Consider the following 16495-nt stretch of genomic DNA (forward strand, 5'->3'; position numbering starts at 1 on the left):
CGCAACGTTGCCTTGGTGATGTTCTTGCAGTGAGAACATGAACCATCCACAAACGCTTTCTCAACGTGAGGGCCCAGACATGTGAGGCAGCGATTGTGGCCGTCGAGAGCGGAGAGGTAACAATCACACCCAGGAACGACACAGCAACGGAAGGTCATCTTTAAAAAGACGTGTCTTGAAAAAGACATTCAACATCACTGTATCTACTCTTTCAGAGAAAATATACTCTTTTTTTTAAGGGAAATAGCTCTTAAAGCGCTGTCGAAGCACCAAGGGGTGTAATCTGCAGCGAAGTGCAGAATGAAGAGGAACCGCTGGTAGTGCGCCCTATTTCCAACAAGGTGAATGGAACGGCAGTAGTATTCAGCTCGCTGAAATACGACCGCTCGGCTCCGAAGAAGACTAAATCCACTGCCCAGACCTCCTGTTTACCCGTATGTAGGGGAGTGGCATGCAAATTTAACTCGCCAAATCGCCTACATCTCATTGGACTTTTCTCAAAGGTCTGAAGGTGTCTCATGCTCTCAAGAGCGACCCCTAGTGTCACTTCATCGACACAACGTCGAGTGAGTGACAGAAGGGGAACTTCAGAAACGATATTTTTGTGAGGATCAATATTCTTGATACCAAATCAGTATCGAAAGTATCAATACTTTAGTATCGATCTGCCCATCCCTACTAAATTCCCCTGCAGTGCCCCACAGAGTAGGTTATTTAAGCACGTGACACTGCACAGCCGGTAGAAAATATATTTTTTTTAATTTTACTACAGTATATAGATCACCCGGGCCTTATTCTGATTTCCTTGGTGAATTTGCTAATTTTTTATCAGATCTTGTAGTTAACGTAGATAGAGCTTTAATTGTTGGTGACTTCAACATTCACATAGATAATGAAAATGACACATTGGGATTAGCATTTATCAATATTCTCAACTCTCTTGGAGTCAGACAAAATGTAACGGGACCAACTCATCGCCATAATCATACGCTAGATTTAATTCTGTCACATGGACTTGATGTTAATAATATAGAAACATATAGTGATGATATCATGGATCATTACCTCGTCTCTAGTATGCTGCGATCAGCTAATGTAACTCAATCTACATCACGCTATCGTTCAGGTAGAACTATTATTTTGACCACTAAAGATAGCTTCACTAATAATCATCCAGATCTATCTCATACACTCAATAAACCCCAAAACCCAGAAGAACTTGATGAAAAAACAAAAAACATCAATTTAAAAAATATAAATCTCCTTTATTTTCAGAACCTCTTCTTAATATTATTAATTCCTCGCTATCCTTAGGACATGTCTCAAGAAACTTTAAAATGGTAGTTATCAAACCACTTATTAAGCAGCCACAACTTGATCCTGGAGAATTGGCTAATTATAGACCGATTTCAAATCTCCTGTTTATGTTGAAAATACTAGAAAAGGTAGTATCCTCCCAAAAAGTTTAATTTCTACAGATAAATAGTGTCTTTTCTTCATGTATATGCTTCCCCTGGGAGATATTATCAGGAATCATGGAATAACTTTCCACTGCTATGCCGAGGATACCCAAATGTATATTTATTCAAAACCTGATGAGATTTCACAATTCTCCAAATTAGCAGAGTGTATCAATGAAATAAAAGATTGGATGGCCAGAAATTTCCTTCTACTCATTTCTGACAAAACAGAGGTACTAATTATTGGACCAAAAAACTCTAAAAATAAGCCACTACAGTATAATTTGACTCTCGATGGATGTACTGTTACGTCATCTTCAACAGTGAAGAACTGAGGTGTTATATTTGATACCAATCTGTCCTTTAAAAATCTAATTACCAATGTTTGTAGAACAGCATTCTTCCACCTGAGAAATATTGATAAGTTACGACACATGCTCTCTGTTGCTGATGCCGAAAAACTAACTAATGCGTTCATGACCTCAAGACTAGATTATTGTAATGCATTACTGGGAGGATGTCCAGCGAGATCAATAAATAAACTTCAGTTGGTTCAAAATGCAGCAGCCAGAGTGCTAATGAAAGAAATATGATCATATTAGCCCCATTTTATCATCGTTACATTGGCTACCTGATAAATTTCGTATTCGTTTTAAAATTCTGTTTAACTACATACAAAGCTTTGAATGGTCTAGCTCCGCAGTACTTAAGTGATCTTCTACAACGCTCTATTCCATCACGTTCATTACGATTGCAAAATTCTGGCCTGTTAATTGTTCCTAGAATATCAAAATCCACAAAAGTAGGAAGATCCTTTTCATATTTGGCTCCTAAACTATGGAATAGTCTCCCTAACACTGTTTGAGATGCAGACACACTCTCTCAGTTTAAGTCTAGACTAAAGACTCTATTTAGCCAGACATAAACCTAATTTATCCTCTGTTGTATTACAAATTTATAAAATGTTAAACACAATCATATATATAAACTGGGAAAGTAGAGTAGACTGCATTTAGCATTTAAGGTATAGATGATAAATATATCAGCTGTTAGAAAGAGTATTCCAGCAAGAGATTTCCTTCCAGTTCTGTTCTCTCTATTGTAAATTAAATTAGTCAGACTACTGACAATCTCATCCTCTGTCTTTTAATGGCTATTGGAGCCCCAGCCCCAGTTGTCTAAATAGTTAGGCTGATTGGATTAGGACTGGTAACAATCTAGAGTCTAGGGTGGGTTTCCTATGCCTGTATACATCATTTGCATGCTTTAAAGTTATCACCTGGGTGCTTTGTGTCTATCTCTAAGCACTGCCCTCTAAATGCATGTATAAATTACAATGTAAAGTTCCCTTAGTTAGATGTTGGTCCCTGCAGCTGCTGACAGCACGAGTTTCTCAATAAAGAATCCTGCTTGAAGATACAACCGAGTCTCCTGGTCTTACCTTCTGAGTTTCCCACTCTCTAGAAGGATAAAAAGTTTCCAACAGTTTTGGTGCCGTGGCCCGGATAGAGCTTCTCACCTGAATCCAGATTGAAACTTCAAGCTCAACAAAGATCTGACTGCATTCCAGCCTGAATCTTTCTTACAACCAAAGTTTGGTGAGTGCTACTCTATCCAAAAGAACCTTTAAGACCAGTACAAATCCTCTGCGCCGTCAGAGAAGGGTTAACAGACAGCTGTAGGTTTGGTTAACTAAGTTATCCTCTAAAATTGTCTTTTTAGAGAAGATTAGCATTACGTGTTAATATTGGTTACCCTCTGTTGTTTTCAGGCAGGGAAGATTAGCATAAAAGGCTAATATTTTGTTTATCCTCTGTATCTGCAGAGAAGAATATTTGTTACCCTCTGTTTTTAGACAGAGAAGATTAGCATAAAGTGCTAGTAATTTGTGTTATCCTTTGCTTAGGTCAAAGAAGGTTAACAATAGTTGAACTGTGTTAACAAGTGTACCCTCTGTTGATCAGAGACGTTTTAGTGTTTGTTTGTGTGATAACAGAACAAAGAAAATCCACAAAATGTTTAAGAAAAGTGCTAGACTAATCCCCACAACTGAAAAAGGTGGTCTTGCGACTCCTTTGTGGTCAGATAGTGATTTCAAAACACTGTTAGGAGAACAACTGAACCTAATTGTCACTGAGAATGTTAGACAAGAAATAACTAAGAAATATGAGATTCATCCAGACAAGACTTGGTCAGTAGATGAGTGTAAAAAGGTACTAGGAGCAAGTATTCGCAAGAACAATGTGAAAGGCATTATCTGCTGCCACAGAGAATTTTGTTTAGCACTTGCTACACAACAGTCTAAGCATAACTCAGAGCTAGAGAAAGAGAACAAAGAGCTCCGTGCTAGAGTATCCTCTTTAACCAAGAAATTGAACCACAACAAAGCTGCAGAAAAAACTGTTGTAGAAGAAGTTAATCAGCCGGATAACATTTTCCCTGACTTACAAAATTTCTTTGAAACAGATGTAGCTCTCCAATCAGTAACTGCTGGGCCTGTAAATTCAGTCAATGTGTGTGGTGCTAGGAGACGATCTCAGGGAATTGAGGGAACTGAAAGTGTTTCTACCAACTCTTCTGTTGTCCAAATACAAACAGTCACAAAAGCGCTTGGACCTAAAGATATAGAGAGACTATCCCAGAGCTTACCCTCGGCACGCACACAGTTTTCTGAATTTAGAAGAGCATTGATCAGCAAAATGCGTCTATATGACATGTCGTTAACAGAAGTCACACAGTTAATGTCACAAATTTTGACTGAATCTGAATTCAACAGTTTTGAATCTGCAGTGACTTCTGAACTACAGCATGCCAGTAGAAGCGATATAAGAGAAGGTGTTTTGAAAATTCTAAAGAATATCATGGGACCCAAAATAGACTGGTCAAGAATCACTAGCTGTGTACAAAAGAAAGAAGAAACTGTGAGTGAATACACTGAAAGGTTTTGTCAGTCAGCTGTAACTTACAGTGGAATTGTTGATAATTCTGAAAGTGTGTTAGATGACAAGGGACCCCTAGTCCGCATCTGGTCAGATGGCCTTTTAGCTGAGTACAGAAGAGCCTTGCCATTCCTAGATCTCACTTGGTCTAACAGAACTCTTAGAAGTAACCTAGACAGGTTGGCTACATGGGAAAGAGATGCTGATGTTAAAGCCAAAGTGAGAGTAGCAGCAGCAGCTACATTTAGCACAGAAAAACAAAAAAACAGGTGGTCTAAAAAGAAGGCAAATGCCACTACTGTGGAAAATTAGGACATTGGGAGAAAGAGTGTAGGAAGAAGTTACAAGATGCAAATAGAAATGCTATGCATAATTCTGCTCCTCCCCGCCTGCTTACAACCCTGAAGCAGTTCAGCAAGTGTCCACTGAAACTTTAGGACAGCTCGTTCAGGCTCTTCTAAGAGCACAACAAGACCAGGAAAAAACTAATTGTTGGGGCTGTGAGTAGCTACCTTTCCCTGTAATCCATCATAATGACAAAATAATTTTTGTGAAAGGTAGCATACGAGAGAAAGAGATTGATTTTTTGCTTGATACAGGTGCAGAAATTACAGTAATTCCTACAAAATTGGCTAAAAGTTTAGACATCCCGTACAAGAAAACCAAACTTTCTTTAACTGGCGTAATAGGTGAAGATTCTGTTTTGTATGAAACCCCGCCCATAGAGGTACAATTTGGCCCGAAAACTCTGACTACAAAACTGCTATGTGCTCCATTAAATACAGGTGCAATTTTAGGCATGGATCTCCTGAGACAAGTACATCTAACTTTAGACATGTCCTCAGTATCTGCTAGCATTAAAATTTGCTCAGCACAAGTTTCTACCAATAATGCAATCCCTCCAGAGTATGCTTTCTTACAGAATCATCCAATTTGGGCTAAAGACAAGGATGATTGTGGTTTGTTGACAGGTGTAGAACCAGTCAAATTGACAGGAACTCCACCTCCGGTCACCAAACAATATCCAATCAATAAGGAAGCTATACAGGGGATCAAACCTATTGTAGAAAAGTTGCTGACGCAAGGAGTGCTAGTTAAAATCAACAGTCCATGTAATTCACCCATATGGCCTATCAAGAAGTCCAATGCAACATGGAGACTTACAATAGACTACAGAGTAGCCAATAAACAGGTATGCTTTTGGGGTCATTCATGATTTTGGTATCATTTGGCAAACCAGACAGTTTCTAACTTCTGCTGGATCCCCCATTAAGCATGCTGGATTAGTGAAAGATCTAATGTTTGCCATGAAACTTCCAAAGAAATTGGCAGTAATCAAAGTGAAAGCACATCTCACCACTAATACAATGGAAGCTAAAGGTAATGCTCTTGCTGATGTAGCAGCTAAACAAGCTTGTTCCTATGCAACTGTACAAGTGTGTTCAGGTAGTATAGCACAGAAGACAATTCTGCCTCCTGAATCAATAATTGATCTGTACAAAGACGTTCCTCTGTATGAAGCATGGACATGGTTAGACAAAGGAGCCACAGTGGATTCATCTGGCTGCTGGACCAAAGGGGAAAGTATGTTGCTCCCGAATCACTGCTGCCATATTTGGCTCAACAAATACACAATTTGGGTCACAGTGGTCCAGCAACAATGAATCACAGGTTCTCTAATCAATGGTGGAATCCAAAATTCAGAAATGTAGCCACTGAAACAGCAAAGAGGTGTGTTACATGTCAGAAAAATAATGAGGTACCAGCAGCTACTACACCAGCAATACATACCCCAGCTCCACCAGGACCATTTCATCACCTGCAAGTTGACTACATATCATTGCCTCCGTGTAAGGGAAAAACTGACGTTTTGGTAGTAATAGATAAGTTCTCTAGATGGGTAGAAGCTTATGCAACAGGGCGTGCTACAGCTGCACATACTGCTAAATGTCTTGTCACTGATTTCATACCCAGATGGGGATTACCAGATTGCATTGACTCAGATCAAGGTACACACTTCACAGGACAGGTAGTCAAGGAAGTGTCTAGAATGTTGAAGATTAAGTGGAATCTTCACTGCCCATACAGACCACAAGCATCAGGACAGGTTGAACGATGTAACAGAACAATTAAAACCAGGCTAAGCAAAATGCATCAGGAAGGAGTACCATGGGTAGAAGCGCTGCCAGCAGTACTGTGTAGTATGAGAGCGTCACCTAACAGATCAGTAGGACTGAGCCCTCATGAGATTATTACTGGACGCCCAATGCAAATGCCAGGTGTGATTGATCTTAGAAATGCTGATGTACACATTGCCTCAGATGCCCTGATCGCTTCCTGTGAAAACCTCACAAAGGCAGTACAGAGTGCCAAAGAGTGAGTTGAGTCGTGTTGGCAAACTCCACCAGAAGGTGGACACACAATCATCCCAGGTCAATGGGTCATGATAAAGACATTAAGAAATAAGCCATTAGAGCCTAAGTGGCACGGACCACATCAAGTGATGTTGATTACAGCAGCTGCAGTATTGTGTCAGGGAAAGAAAACCTGGACTCATGTGTCACACTGCAAAGTTGTTCCCCCACCTACAGGGATAGGATAGGACACAGACCAGTGAGGAGCCCAGGGAAGAACCGAATGCAATATGCATCGGGGGACAAACCCTGTGGTGAAGACTCCCTCATAGGCCTTCCCCATCCACTAGTCCATCCTTACCTCACTGTTCTTTAGGTGTCAAAGGAATTATGAAATAGGGAAAGAAGGAACAACATTAGCAGACTCAGGACACAACCCTGGTGTTTGAACAAATACTGCTCTACTGTCTTTTGTTTTTCTTTCTACCCTCTTTGCAGATACCACTTGATGGCTGTCCCGAGACCCATGGGCATCGACCTCCTCACCTGTGTATGAGGCCACAACTTCCAGAAAACAACTAGACCCACTGCCAAGCCCTGTATCACAAGAAGAACGAAAAAAAATACACAACACAGAGAATCACATACGGAATCTTCAGTCATCCATCAACATGATCAAGATTGTCACATTTCTAACCATCATGGACATCGCACAAAGTGTGGACTCCAGAAACAACATATTCTTAGAGCTGATGAATATGTCAAGAAGTGCCTTGTTTGCAGGAAAGGACGTTTGCATGCCACACGCACCCTCAGTAGGAGCAGGAATCCCATGGGTGGCACACCCTATCTCCAAATGTGACACGTGTACCTTCTTTGATCATCATACCAGTGGATTATACAACAAGGATACATGTCACAATGTAACAATTCCTCCACCCTCTCCATATTGCATTCCTGGATTACCATCCTGCAACCTAACTTCAGCTCCTCCCATTATGACAGATCTACTTTTGACAATGACTTTTCCTTGGTGTATGGAATATTATGCTCCAGCCTCGACTCCCTTGGGTGAAATTCCTCGTGAACTTTGCAGCTTTGTGGTCGAAGTGAGAACAAAATCCCATGTAGACATTACTCCATCAGCAGGAAAAGAGGACAAAGACTTAGAAGAGTGTCTCCACAGGACACCATCCCTTCCAAAACTCTTGGCAATAAATCAGTGGTGTATGATTCCTCCACCGACTGGCATTTTTTGGTTATGTGGAACTTCTGTCTACAATATTCTACCCAGTCGATTCAATGGCAGGTGCACCCTGGTTTATGTTTTACCGGCTATCAGAGAAAATACACACTCCACCCCAAGCTCTACACATTTACAAAATTCACCACCTTCCACAAACAAAGAAGATGGCTGCATTCCAGGACTCACTTGTGCACAAACATGGTGGTCGAGAACTCTTGGAGCAATAATCCCGTTTTATGGTGTCATGCAGGCCCTTGATCAAGTCAGAAGCTTATCAAATTCTGTACAGAAATTGGCCAATGATACGGCTTTGGCCCTTGGTAACATCAAGGACACTCTCGCTTCACACAAGATAATGATCTTACAGAACAGAGTGGCCTTGGATTACATTCTAGCAACGCAAGGGGGAGCCTGCACCATTATCGGCCCCGAGTGCTGCACCGGTTTAATGGATCCAACAGAGAACTTGAACAAAATCCAACAAGACATTCTTGATCTTGCAGCAAATTTACATCAGATGACTGAAAATAATTCTTCATGGTTTGGAAACTTGCTAGGTAAACCCTGGCTGTGGATAAAGAAAATAGCAATTCTGCTGTTCTTTTTCCTACTGGTGTACTATTTATGCGTCCACAGTATCAAGTGTTTCATTCAACAAATGACTCAAGCACCTCACGAGAAAATAACAGTTCCAACCAGAAAAGATTATTACCCATAAGAAATTCACGGACCCTAATTGCATGTTTGTTCTGTGTCAGCATGCAATCACAGAAAAAAACAACACAGAGCAAGTGCTATGTGCCTGTAACGATCACAAGTTACAAGAATGAACTTTTAAGTGTCTAAATTTTTATTTTGTGAGAGTTATTAGAACTCTCAAAGGGGAATTGTTGTATTACAAATTTATAAAATGTTAAACACAATCATATATATAAACTGGGAAAGTAGAGTAGACTGCATTTAGCATTTAAGGTATAGATGATAAATATATCAGCTGTTAGAAAGAGTATTCCAGCAAGAGATTTCCTTCCAGTTCTGTTCCCTCTATTGTAAATTAAATTAGTCAGACTACTGACAATCTCATCCTCTGTCTTTTAATGGCTATTGGAGCCCCAGCCCCAGTTGTCTAAATAGTTAGGCTGATTGGATTAGCATCTCTGTATCTGAATAGTTATGCTGATTGGATTAGGACCGGTAACAATCTAGAGTCTAGGGTGGGTTTCCTATGCCTGTATACATCATTTGCATGCTTTAAAGTTATCACCTGGGTGCTTTGTGTCTATCTCTAAGCACTGCCCTCTAAATGCATGTATAAATTACAATGTAAAGTTCCCTTAGTTAGATGTTGGTCCCTGCAGCTGCTGACAGCACGAGTTTCTCAATAAAGAATCCTGCTTGAAGATACAACCGAGTCTCCTGGTCTTACCTTCTGAGTTTCCCACTCTGTAGAAGGATAAAAAGTTTCCAACACCTCCAACACACAATTAGGCTGCTTTAGTTTAGTCTGCCAGAACCAGAAACATTGATCATGATCTATAACTCTGCAATACATTTAATGGCATCTATGCTTACATTATTTTATATGTTTCCCTGTTTCAACCTCGGGACTCCACCTGTTCTTAATCCAAGTCTTAACTAGTAGGTCTTAAGATCTTTGTAAAGTAATGCATAGTCGCATTATATGACGTTTACCTTTATTTATCCAATAAACAGCCTTCAAATTTCACAAAATTTTTCAGTTCAGTTTCAGTTTGATCTTGTTACGGTTGATGTTAAACCTTGTTTGCTCGTGTATCTGTCAGCTATAATAAATTAAATCGAAACGTAATAAAACAAGATTTGATAAATCGTATATTTGCCCTGTGTAAATAACAATATATAGAAACTGGTATCTAAAGTAAATAAGGGGTGATAGATAAATAAATACTAATACAACCGACTGTAAAAAATATACATTTATTCATTTTAATATCCTTTATACTGTATATTTTGAATGTGTTGAAACTTGACACTGGGCAACACAGCCTGAAAACTGCCCCATTTGAACTGTTTCATGCTGAAGAGATGCTTAAAAGTATGTTTATTTTCTCTCTCATAAATGTAAACGTGTAAATGTCAGCATCATACTGTATGTCCAAATGATTGATGCCTGTCACTCAAAACAACTCTGAAACTCGACCTGAGGAACAGAACTCATTTTCATTTTCAAGTATATTAGTAGTTAAAAGTCAAAATGTAACTAATTGTATAACTAAATATGAAACTGTAAATAATATTAGTAATACTGAGGTATTTTTTGTGACGTTATCATACTCATGCTGTTACACCCCTAGAGTATATAAAGTATACAGATTATTATTATTAAAATACACATTGGCCACAAATCATATGCCACCAATCCAGATTGAGTGATGCCATGTGACACTAAAAGGGCAACACTAATAAAATATCAAATATACTTTTATTATTGCTGCTAATTCTGCACATACTTGCAGATCATCTTCTATACTTGAATAGCAGCCAATCAGGAAGTATCTCACAACACACAAACACAGATAGAAAACTACAATGTTACACACACAAAACACCACAGGGTCATAACAGTTCTGCTATATGTGTAAGGTCTATTGTTGCACCTTGAAGAAACAAACGGACATTTTTAATCATTATTTTGTAATAAGAGATAATTACTAACATCAGTGGAATCCAGACAAAACATCTGATCTGTTTAAGGGAATATGACATGCATGTTTTGGGCTATAAATTATAATATAATATCTGCTCAACTCTCTCTTGGGCTTTCTGCTTCACTCTCAGACCTCGTGACCTCTCCACAGTTTATTTTACTTCGTGTTGATTGAGATTTTAGCATTAGACTTAATCTTAGTTTCAGTTAATACAAGATATTTACTATAACATTCAACATTTATTCTATTTCATTTTATTTGCTTTATTTAATGTATTCATTTGTTTTGCATTTTAAAGATTTGTTATTCATGTCCAATCAACATCATGATTGATAAAATGTATTACTCATTTTGGGTACAAAATTGCACCCTAAATATCTTTTGTGTACTTTTAAATGTACAATTATATTTTTGTTGCTCTGAGGGGGAAGAAGAAAAAAATACGTTTTTGTTTTGATCAAACACATATGGCACCAAAATAAGGGTAAATAATCCAATGGCAGATTTGTACTTTAAACTGTGTATTTTTGTCTGAGAGTGAATCATTATTTTATTTTGTCATCTTTGCTGTTGTAAATACATTCATCTGTAAATTAATCTCATTAGAAATCATTACAGATGATCAGTGGTGCAGGGTTTACATTCCGATAATAACCTAAACCAACAAATGGATAGAGTGTCTCAGTGAAAGACTGACCAGTGAAAGAGTAGATATGAGACCTGTCCTCCACATCATAAAAGGAGACCAGACCCTCCTCATAATCCACAAACACACCCACCCTCTGTGGCTTCTTACGCAGGGAAAGAGAGACATGTTGAGAATCACAAGCCCAATATATCCCATATCTCTTCACAGTCCAGTATCCCATCTCAGGTTTCAGATAATAATACCCCTTCCTGTCAATGGATTCTCTGGTGACTCCTAAATCCCACCTAGTTTGCCCCGTCACCTGCACCTCAAAGTAAAAACACCCTGAGGAGAATCCTTCCTTTCCCAGGACAGCAAGATATTCATCAAACGTGTCACTTTGCTCTTTTTCTCTGTCGTTCACTTCTGTTGATCGTGTGTTTCCGTCTCTCACTTGTTTCCCGTCATCAGACACAGTGAGACGTGGATGAGCTGAATCAGGATTCAGAGTCACAGTCACTGTTAAAAAGATTATTCTGCTTTAATGATGTGTAACAACAATAATAATAAAACACCTCATGGAGACATTAATTAGATAAATCACTAAATCAAAACAACACTAAGAGTTACAACAACAAGAGAATAACTTAACACAGGTGACAGACATAAAGGATAAACATGAACACAACAATCAAAACATTGCAGATATCAGAGAGATCACAACTGAACATGTGAGAATAAATGCATTGTTTTAAGTTTCTTTCGTTTGTATTTACAGTTAGACATGTTTGTGTAGATTTATATTGTGTTGCAGATATTTCTGTTGCCTTTCTACCAAACTGATTCAAAAAATGATTTTCTGTAAAAGATTTTCATCGCAGTGATCAAACATCAGGATAAATTCAGAAACCTGCAGCTCTGAAACACTTTATGACATGAGGACTGTTTACTCATCTGCATGTTTACTGTTTACTCATCTCCATGTTTACTGTTTACTCATCTCCATGTTTACTGTTTACTCATCTGCATGTTTACTGTTTACTCATCTGCATGTTTACTGTTTACTCACATGCATGTTTACTGTTTACTCATCTGCATGTTTACTGTTTACTCATCTGCATGTTTACTGTTTACTCATCTGCATGTTTACTGTTTACTCACATGCATGTTTACTGTTTACTCATCTGCATGTTTACTGTTTACTCATCTGCATGTTTACTGTTTACTCACATGCATGTTTACTGTTTACTCATCTGCATGTTTACTGTTTACTCACATGCATGTTTACTGTTTACTCATCTGCATGTTTACTGTTTACTCACATGCATGTTTACTGTTTACTCACATGCATGTTTACTGTTTACTCATCTGCATGTTTACTGTTTACTCATCTCCATGTTTACTGTTTACTCATCTGCATGTTTACTGTTTACTCATCTGCATGTTTACTGTTTACTCAAATGCATGTTTACTGTTTACTCATCTGCATGTTTACTGTTTACTCATCTGCATGTTTACTGTTTACTCACATGCATGTTTACTGTTTACTCATCTGCATGTTTACTGTTTACTCATCTGCATGTTTACTGTTTACTCACTAGCATGTTTACTGTTTACTCATCTGCATGTTTACTGTTTACTCACATGCATGTTTACTGTTTACTCACATGCATGTTTACTGTTTACTCATCTGCATGTTTACTGTTTACTCATCTGCATGTTTACTGTTTACTCACATGCATGTTTACTGTTTACTCATCTGCATGTTTAATGTTTACTCACATGCATGTTTACTGTTTACTCATCTCCATGTTTACTGTTTACTCACCTGCATGTTTACTGTTTACTCACATGCATGTTTACTGTTTACTCATCTGCATGTTTACTGTTTACTCATCTGCATGTTTACTGTTTACTCATCTCCATGTTTACTGTTTACTCACCTGCATGTTTACTGTTTACTCACATGCATGTTTACTGTTTACTCATCTGCATGTTTACTGTTTACTCACATGCATGTTTACTGTTTACTCACCTGCATGTTTACTGCTTACTCATCTGCATGTTTACTGTTTACTCACATGCATGTTTACTGTTTACTCATCTCCATGTTTACTGTTTACTCACCTGCATGTTTACTGTTTACTCACCTGCATGTTTACTGTTTACTCATCTCCATGTTTACTGTTTACTCACCTGCATGTTTACTGTTTACTCACCTGCATGTTTACTGTTTACTCATCTCCATGTTTACTGTTTACTCACCGGCATGTTTACTGTTTACTCACCTGCATGTTTACTGTTTACTCAGCTGCATGTTTACTGTTTACTCATCTGCATGTTTACTGTTTACTCATCTGCATGTTTACTGTTTACTCATCTCCATGTTTACTGTTTACTCATCTGCATGTTTACTGTTTACTCATCTGCATGTGTAACCCTGGTTAAATAATGGGTAAATGAAAGGAATTAAGTTTCATTAATTCATTATTTATTAACATCATATTTCCCTAATAAAGGTGAAAAGAAATGTAAAAGTTATTAAAGAAAATTAAAATGAAGTCGATTTAAGATATTTCGTTGATTATCGATTTGACCAATGAGAGCTCTCGATCATCACGCGCCCCGCGTGTCCGCGTGCACGCGATACAGCGGGAGAGAGATAAAGTCATTTTAACGCGCGGTTCAAAGCCTTTGATTCTGTTGAGCATCCTTTTATGTTTTATTGTTTAGAACACTTTGGTTTTGGGGCTTATTTCTGTAATGCCATGAAAACTCTTTATGCAGGTGGAAATAGTTCTGTGAAATTGAATAATGGCACTACACAAGATTTAATCTGGAAAGAGGAGTTAGGCAAGGTTGCCCAGTTTCTGTTTACCTCTTTCTCGTTGTTGCTCAGGCGTTTTGTCACTTCATTAAATCAAGTCAGATAAAGGGAATTCAAGTTGAAGAGAGAAGTGTCCTGATAAGTCAGTTGGCTGATGACACAGCTCTTTTCCTGAAAAATGTTGATCAAATCCAGTCAGCTGTCGAGTTCATTGGAATTTTTTCCAGTGCCTCAGGTCTATGCCTTAATTTACATAAATGTGAACTGTTTGCCTTAAAAAGCTGCCAAGACAGAACAATTTGTAATATTCCTGTTAAGGATGCTCCAACTTATTTGGGTATGGTTATTATTAAAAATGAGAAGGAGAGAATCTCACAAAATTTTGATCCAGTGATTAAAAAAGTAAAGAACAGATTTAATATTTGGTTACAGAGAGACTTGTCACTCAAAGGTCGTGTTTTATTGGCTAAAGCAGAAGGTATTTCTAGGCTTACTTATGTAGCTACCTCGATACATACAGATAATAAATTAACTAAGATAACTGATCAAATTATGCTGAACTTTTTGTGGAAAAACCGTATAAATTATATTAGAAAATCTGTAATTGTTAATTCTTATAAAAATGGGGACTTGATTATTTGAATTTTTCTATCTTAAATAACACCTTTAAAATTAACTGGTTGAAATATTTTCTAAAAAACACTAATTCTATGTGGAATATGATTTCTAATTCGGTTTTTGACAAACTTGGTGGCCTTCCGTTTTTGCTTATGTGTGATTATAAAACTGAAAAACTCCCAGTTAAGCTGTCAGCTTTTCACAGGCAAGCACTTTTGGCTTGGAAGTTAATTTACAAGCATAATTTTTCACCACATCATTATTACATATGGAATAATTGTAATATTTTGTACAAACATAAGAGCATATTTTTGAAAACTTGGTTTGACAGGGGTATCCTTTTGGTGGGACAGTTGTTGAATTGTCAAGGGTATTTGATGACTTATGATGAATTCCTTTCATATTTCAATTTCCCTGTTTCACCTAAAGAATTTGCCTCTGTAATTGGTGCTATTTCTCCAGGTGTTGTCTCTTTATGTAGAGGTATTACATACTTTAAAAGTGTGCCTGTACTGCATCTAGCTGATACGTTTTGTGGTAAAGTTTGTTTTTCGACAAGCAAAAACAATAAGGTTATACGTTCACTTTTTCAGAAAGAACTAGTTATTAAACCACATGCCATTTCCTCTTGGTCAAGGTGTATTGGAACTAGGAATTGGAATAAGATATGGCTGTTGCCTAATAAATATATCATTACAAATAAGGTCAAGGAAATTTCATTTAAGATATTGCACAAATTTTACCCCGCTAAACATTTTCTATCCAAATTTAACAAAGATATAGATGTAAATTGAGTGGTGGTGGTGTAGTGGTTAAAGCACAGGGCTGTTAATCAGAAGGTCGTTGGTTCGATCCCCACAGCCACCACCATTGGGCCCTTGAGCAAGACACTTAACTCCAGGTTGCTCCGGGGGATTGTCCCTGTAATAAGTGCACTGTAAGTCGCTTTGGATAAAAGCGTCTGCCAAATGCATAAATGTAAAATGTAAATTGTTCATTTTGTTTTTTGCAACCAGAAACTGTACCTCATATTTTTTGGCAGAGTGTACAAATGTACAAAAACGCCATAAAGCGATGATTTAGTCAATAAGGGTTATTTAGTTGCAGTTGTAACGGGTATATATATGTGTATATAAATATTATTCTGAAAAGTAAAGTAATTATTTTTGGGGTACTTTTATTTTGAACAGTGTTTTTTGCGCATTCCGAGGAGAGCCGAAGGAGAGGTGTGTGTGTGTGTGTGTGTGTGTGTGTGTTGTAGGCAGAAGTTAGTGTCGTGTTTGAAAAGCTCGTTCGATAAGGTTACTTCAACGGAAGATTATCGAGGCTTAATTCGGACAAAAGACGACAGCACTAAGTGTTTCGCAGTTGTTTAAAGTTTTGGGATAATTTCCCCGTGGATTGCATTAGCTGCTGGAGCTAAGTGACAGTGATATACTGTGAATGCCATGAGAAATGTGAATGCATATAAAGTACAAGTTTGCTTTATTAGTGACAAATGAAAAGTTTTTGCGGTGTTTTATACTTAAAACGGTTTTTGATTGAGAAGCAACAAGAAGAAATAACTGCTGAGAATTATCACATGTATTTTAGTTTTCCACATGTGTCGTCGCACGTGAGATTGAAACTGCTGCGTGACGCAGTTGCGGCAGAGACGTCATCTTGAGGAGATTCAAGTTTTCAGAATATATATATATATATTATTATTATTATTTCCCTGCCATCCACACGACATC

General features: G+C 37.9%; 1 protein-coding gene and 1 long non-coding RNA gene across 2 annotated transcripts in view; one reads left to right on the forward strand and one right to left on the reverse strand.

The window, feature by feature from the left end:
• The window catches only part of LOC127647267 (uncharacterized), a 255840-nt gene that overhangs the window by 235199 nt on the left and 4146 nt on the right, over positions 1 to 16495 (forward strand). The window lies entirely within an intron of this gene.
• The window catches only part of LOC127647263 (butyrophilin subfamily 1 member A1-like), a 37426-nt gene continuing 30909 nt past the window's right edge, over positions 9979 to 16495 (reverse strand). The window contains exon 11 of the mRNA XM_052131411.1: positions 9979 to 11833. Within this exon, the coding sequence (XP_051987371.1) occupies positions 11289 to 11833 (545 nt within the window). The 3' untranslated portion in view covers positions 9979 to 11288. The remainder of the gene's footprint in view (positions 11834 to 16495) is intronic.

The sequence above is a fragment of the Xyrauchen texanus genome, chromosome 8, assembly GCF_025860055.1.
Source record: "Xyrauchen texanus isolate HMW12.3.18 chromosome 8, RBS_HiC_50CHRs, whole genome shotgun sequence".
Taxonomy (NCBI): Eukaryota; Metazoa; Chordata; class Actinopteri; order Cypriniformes; family Catostomidae; genus Xyrauchen; species Xyrauchen texanus.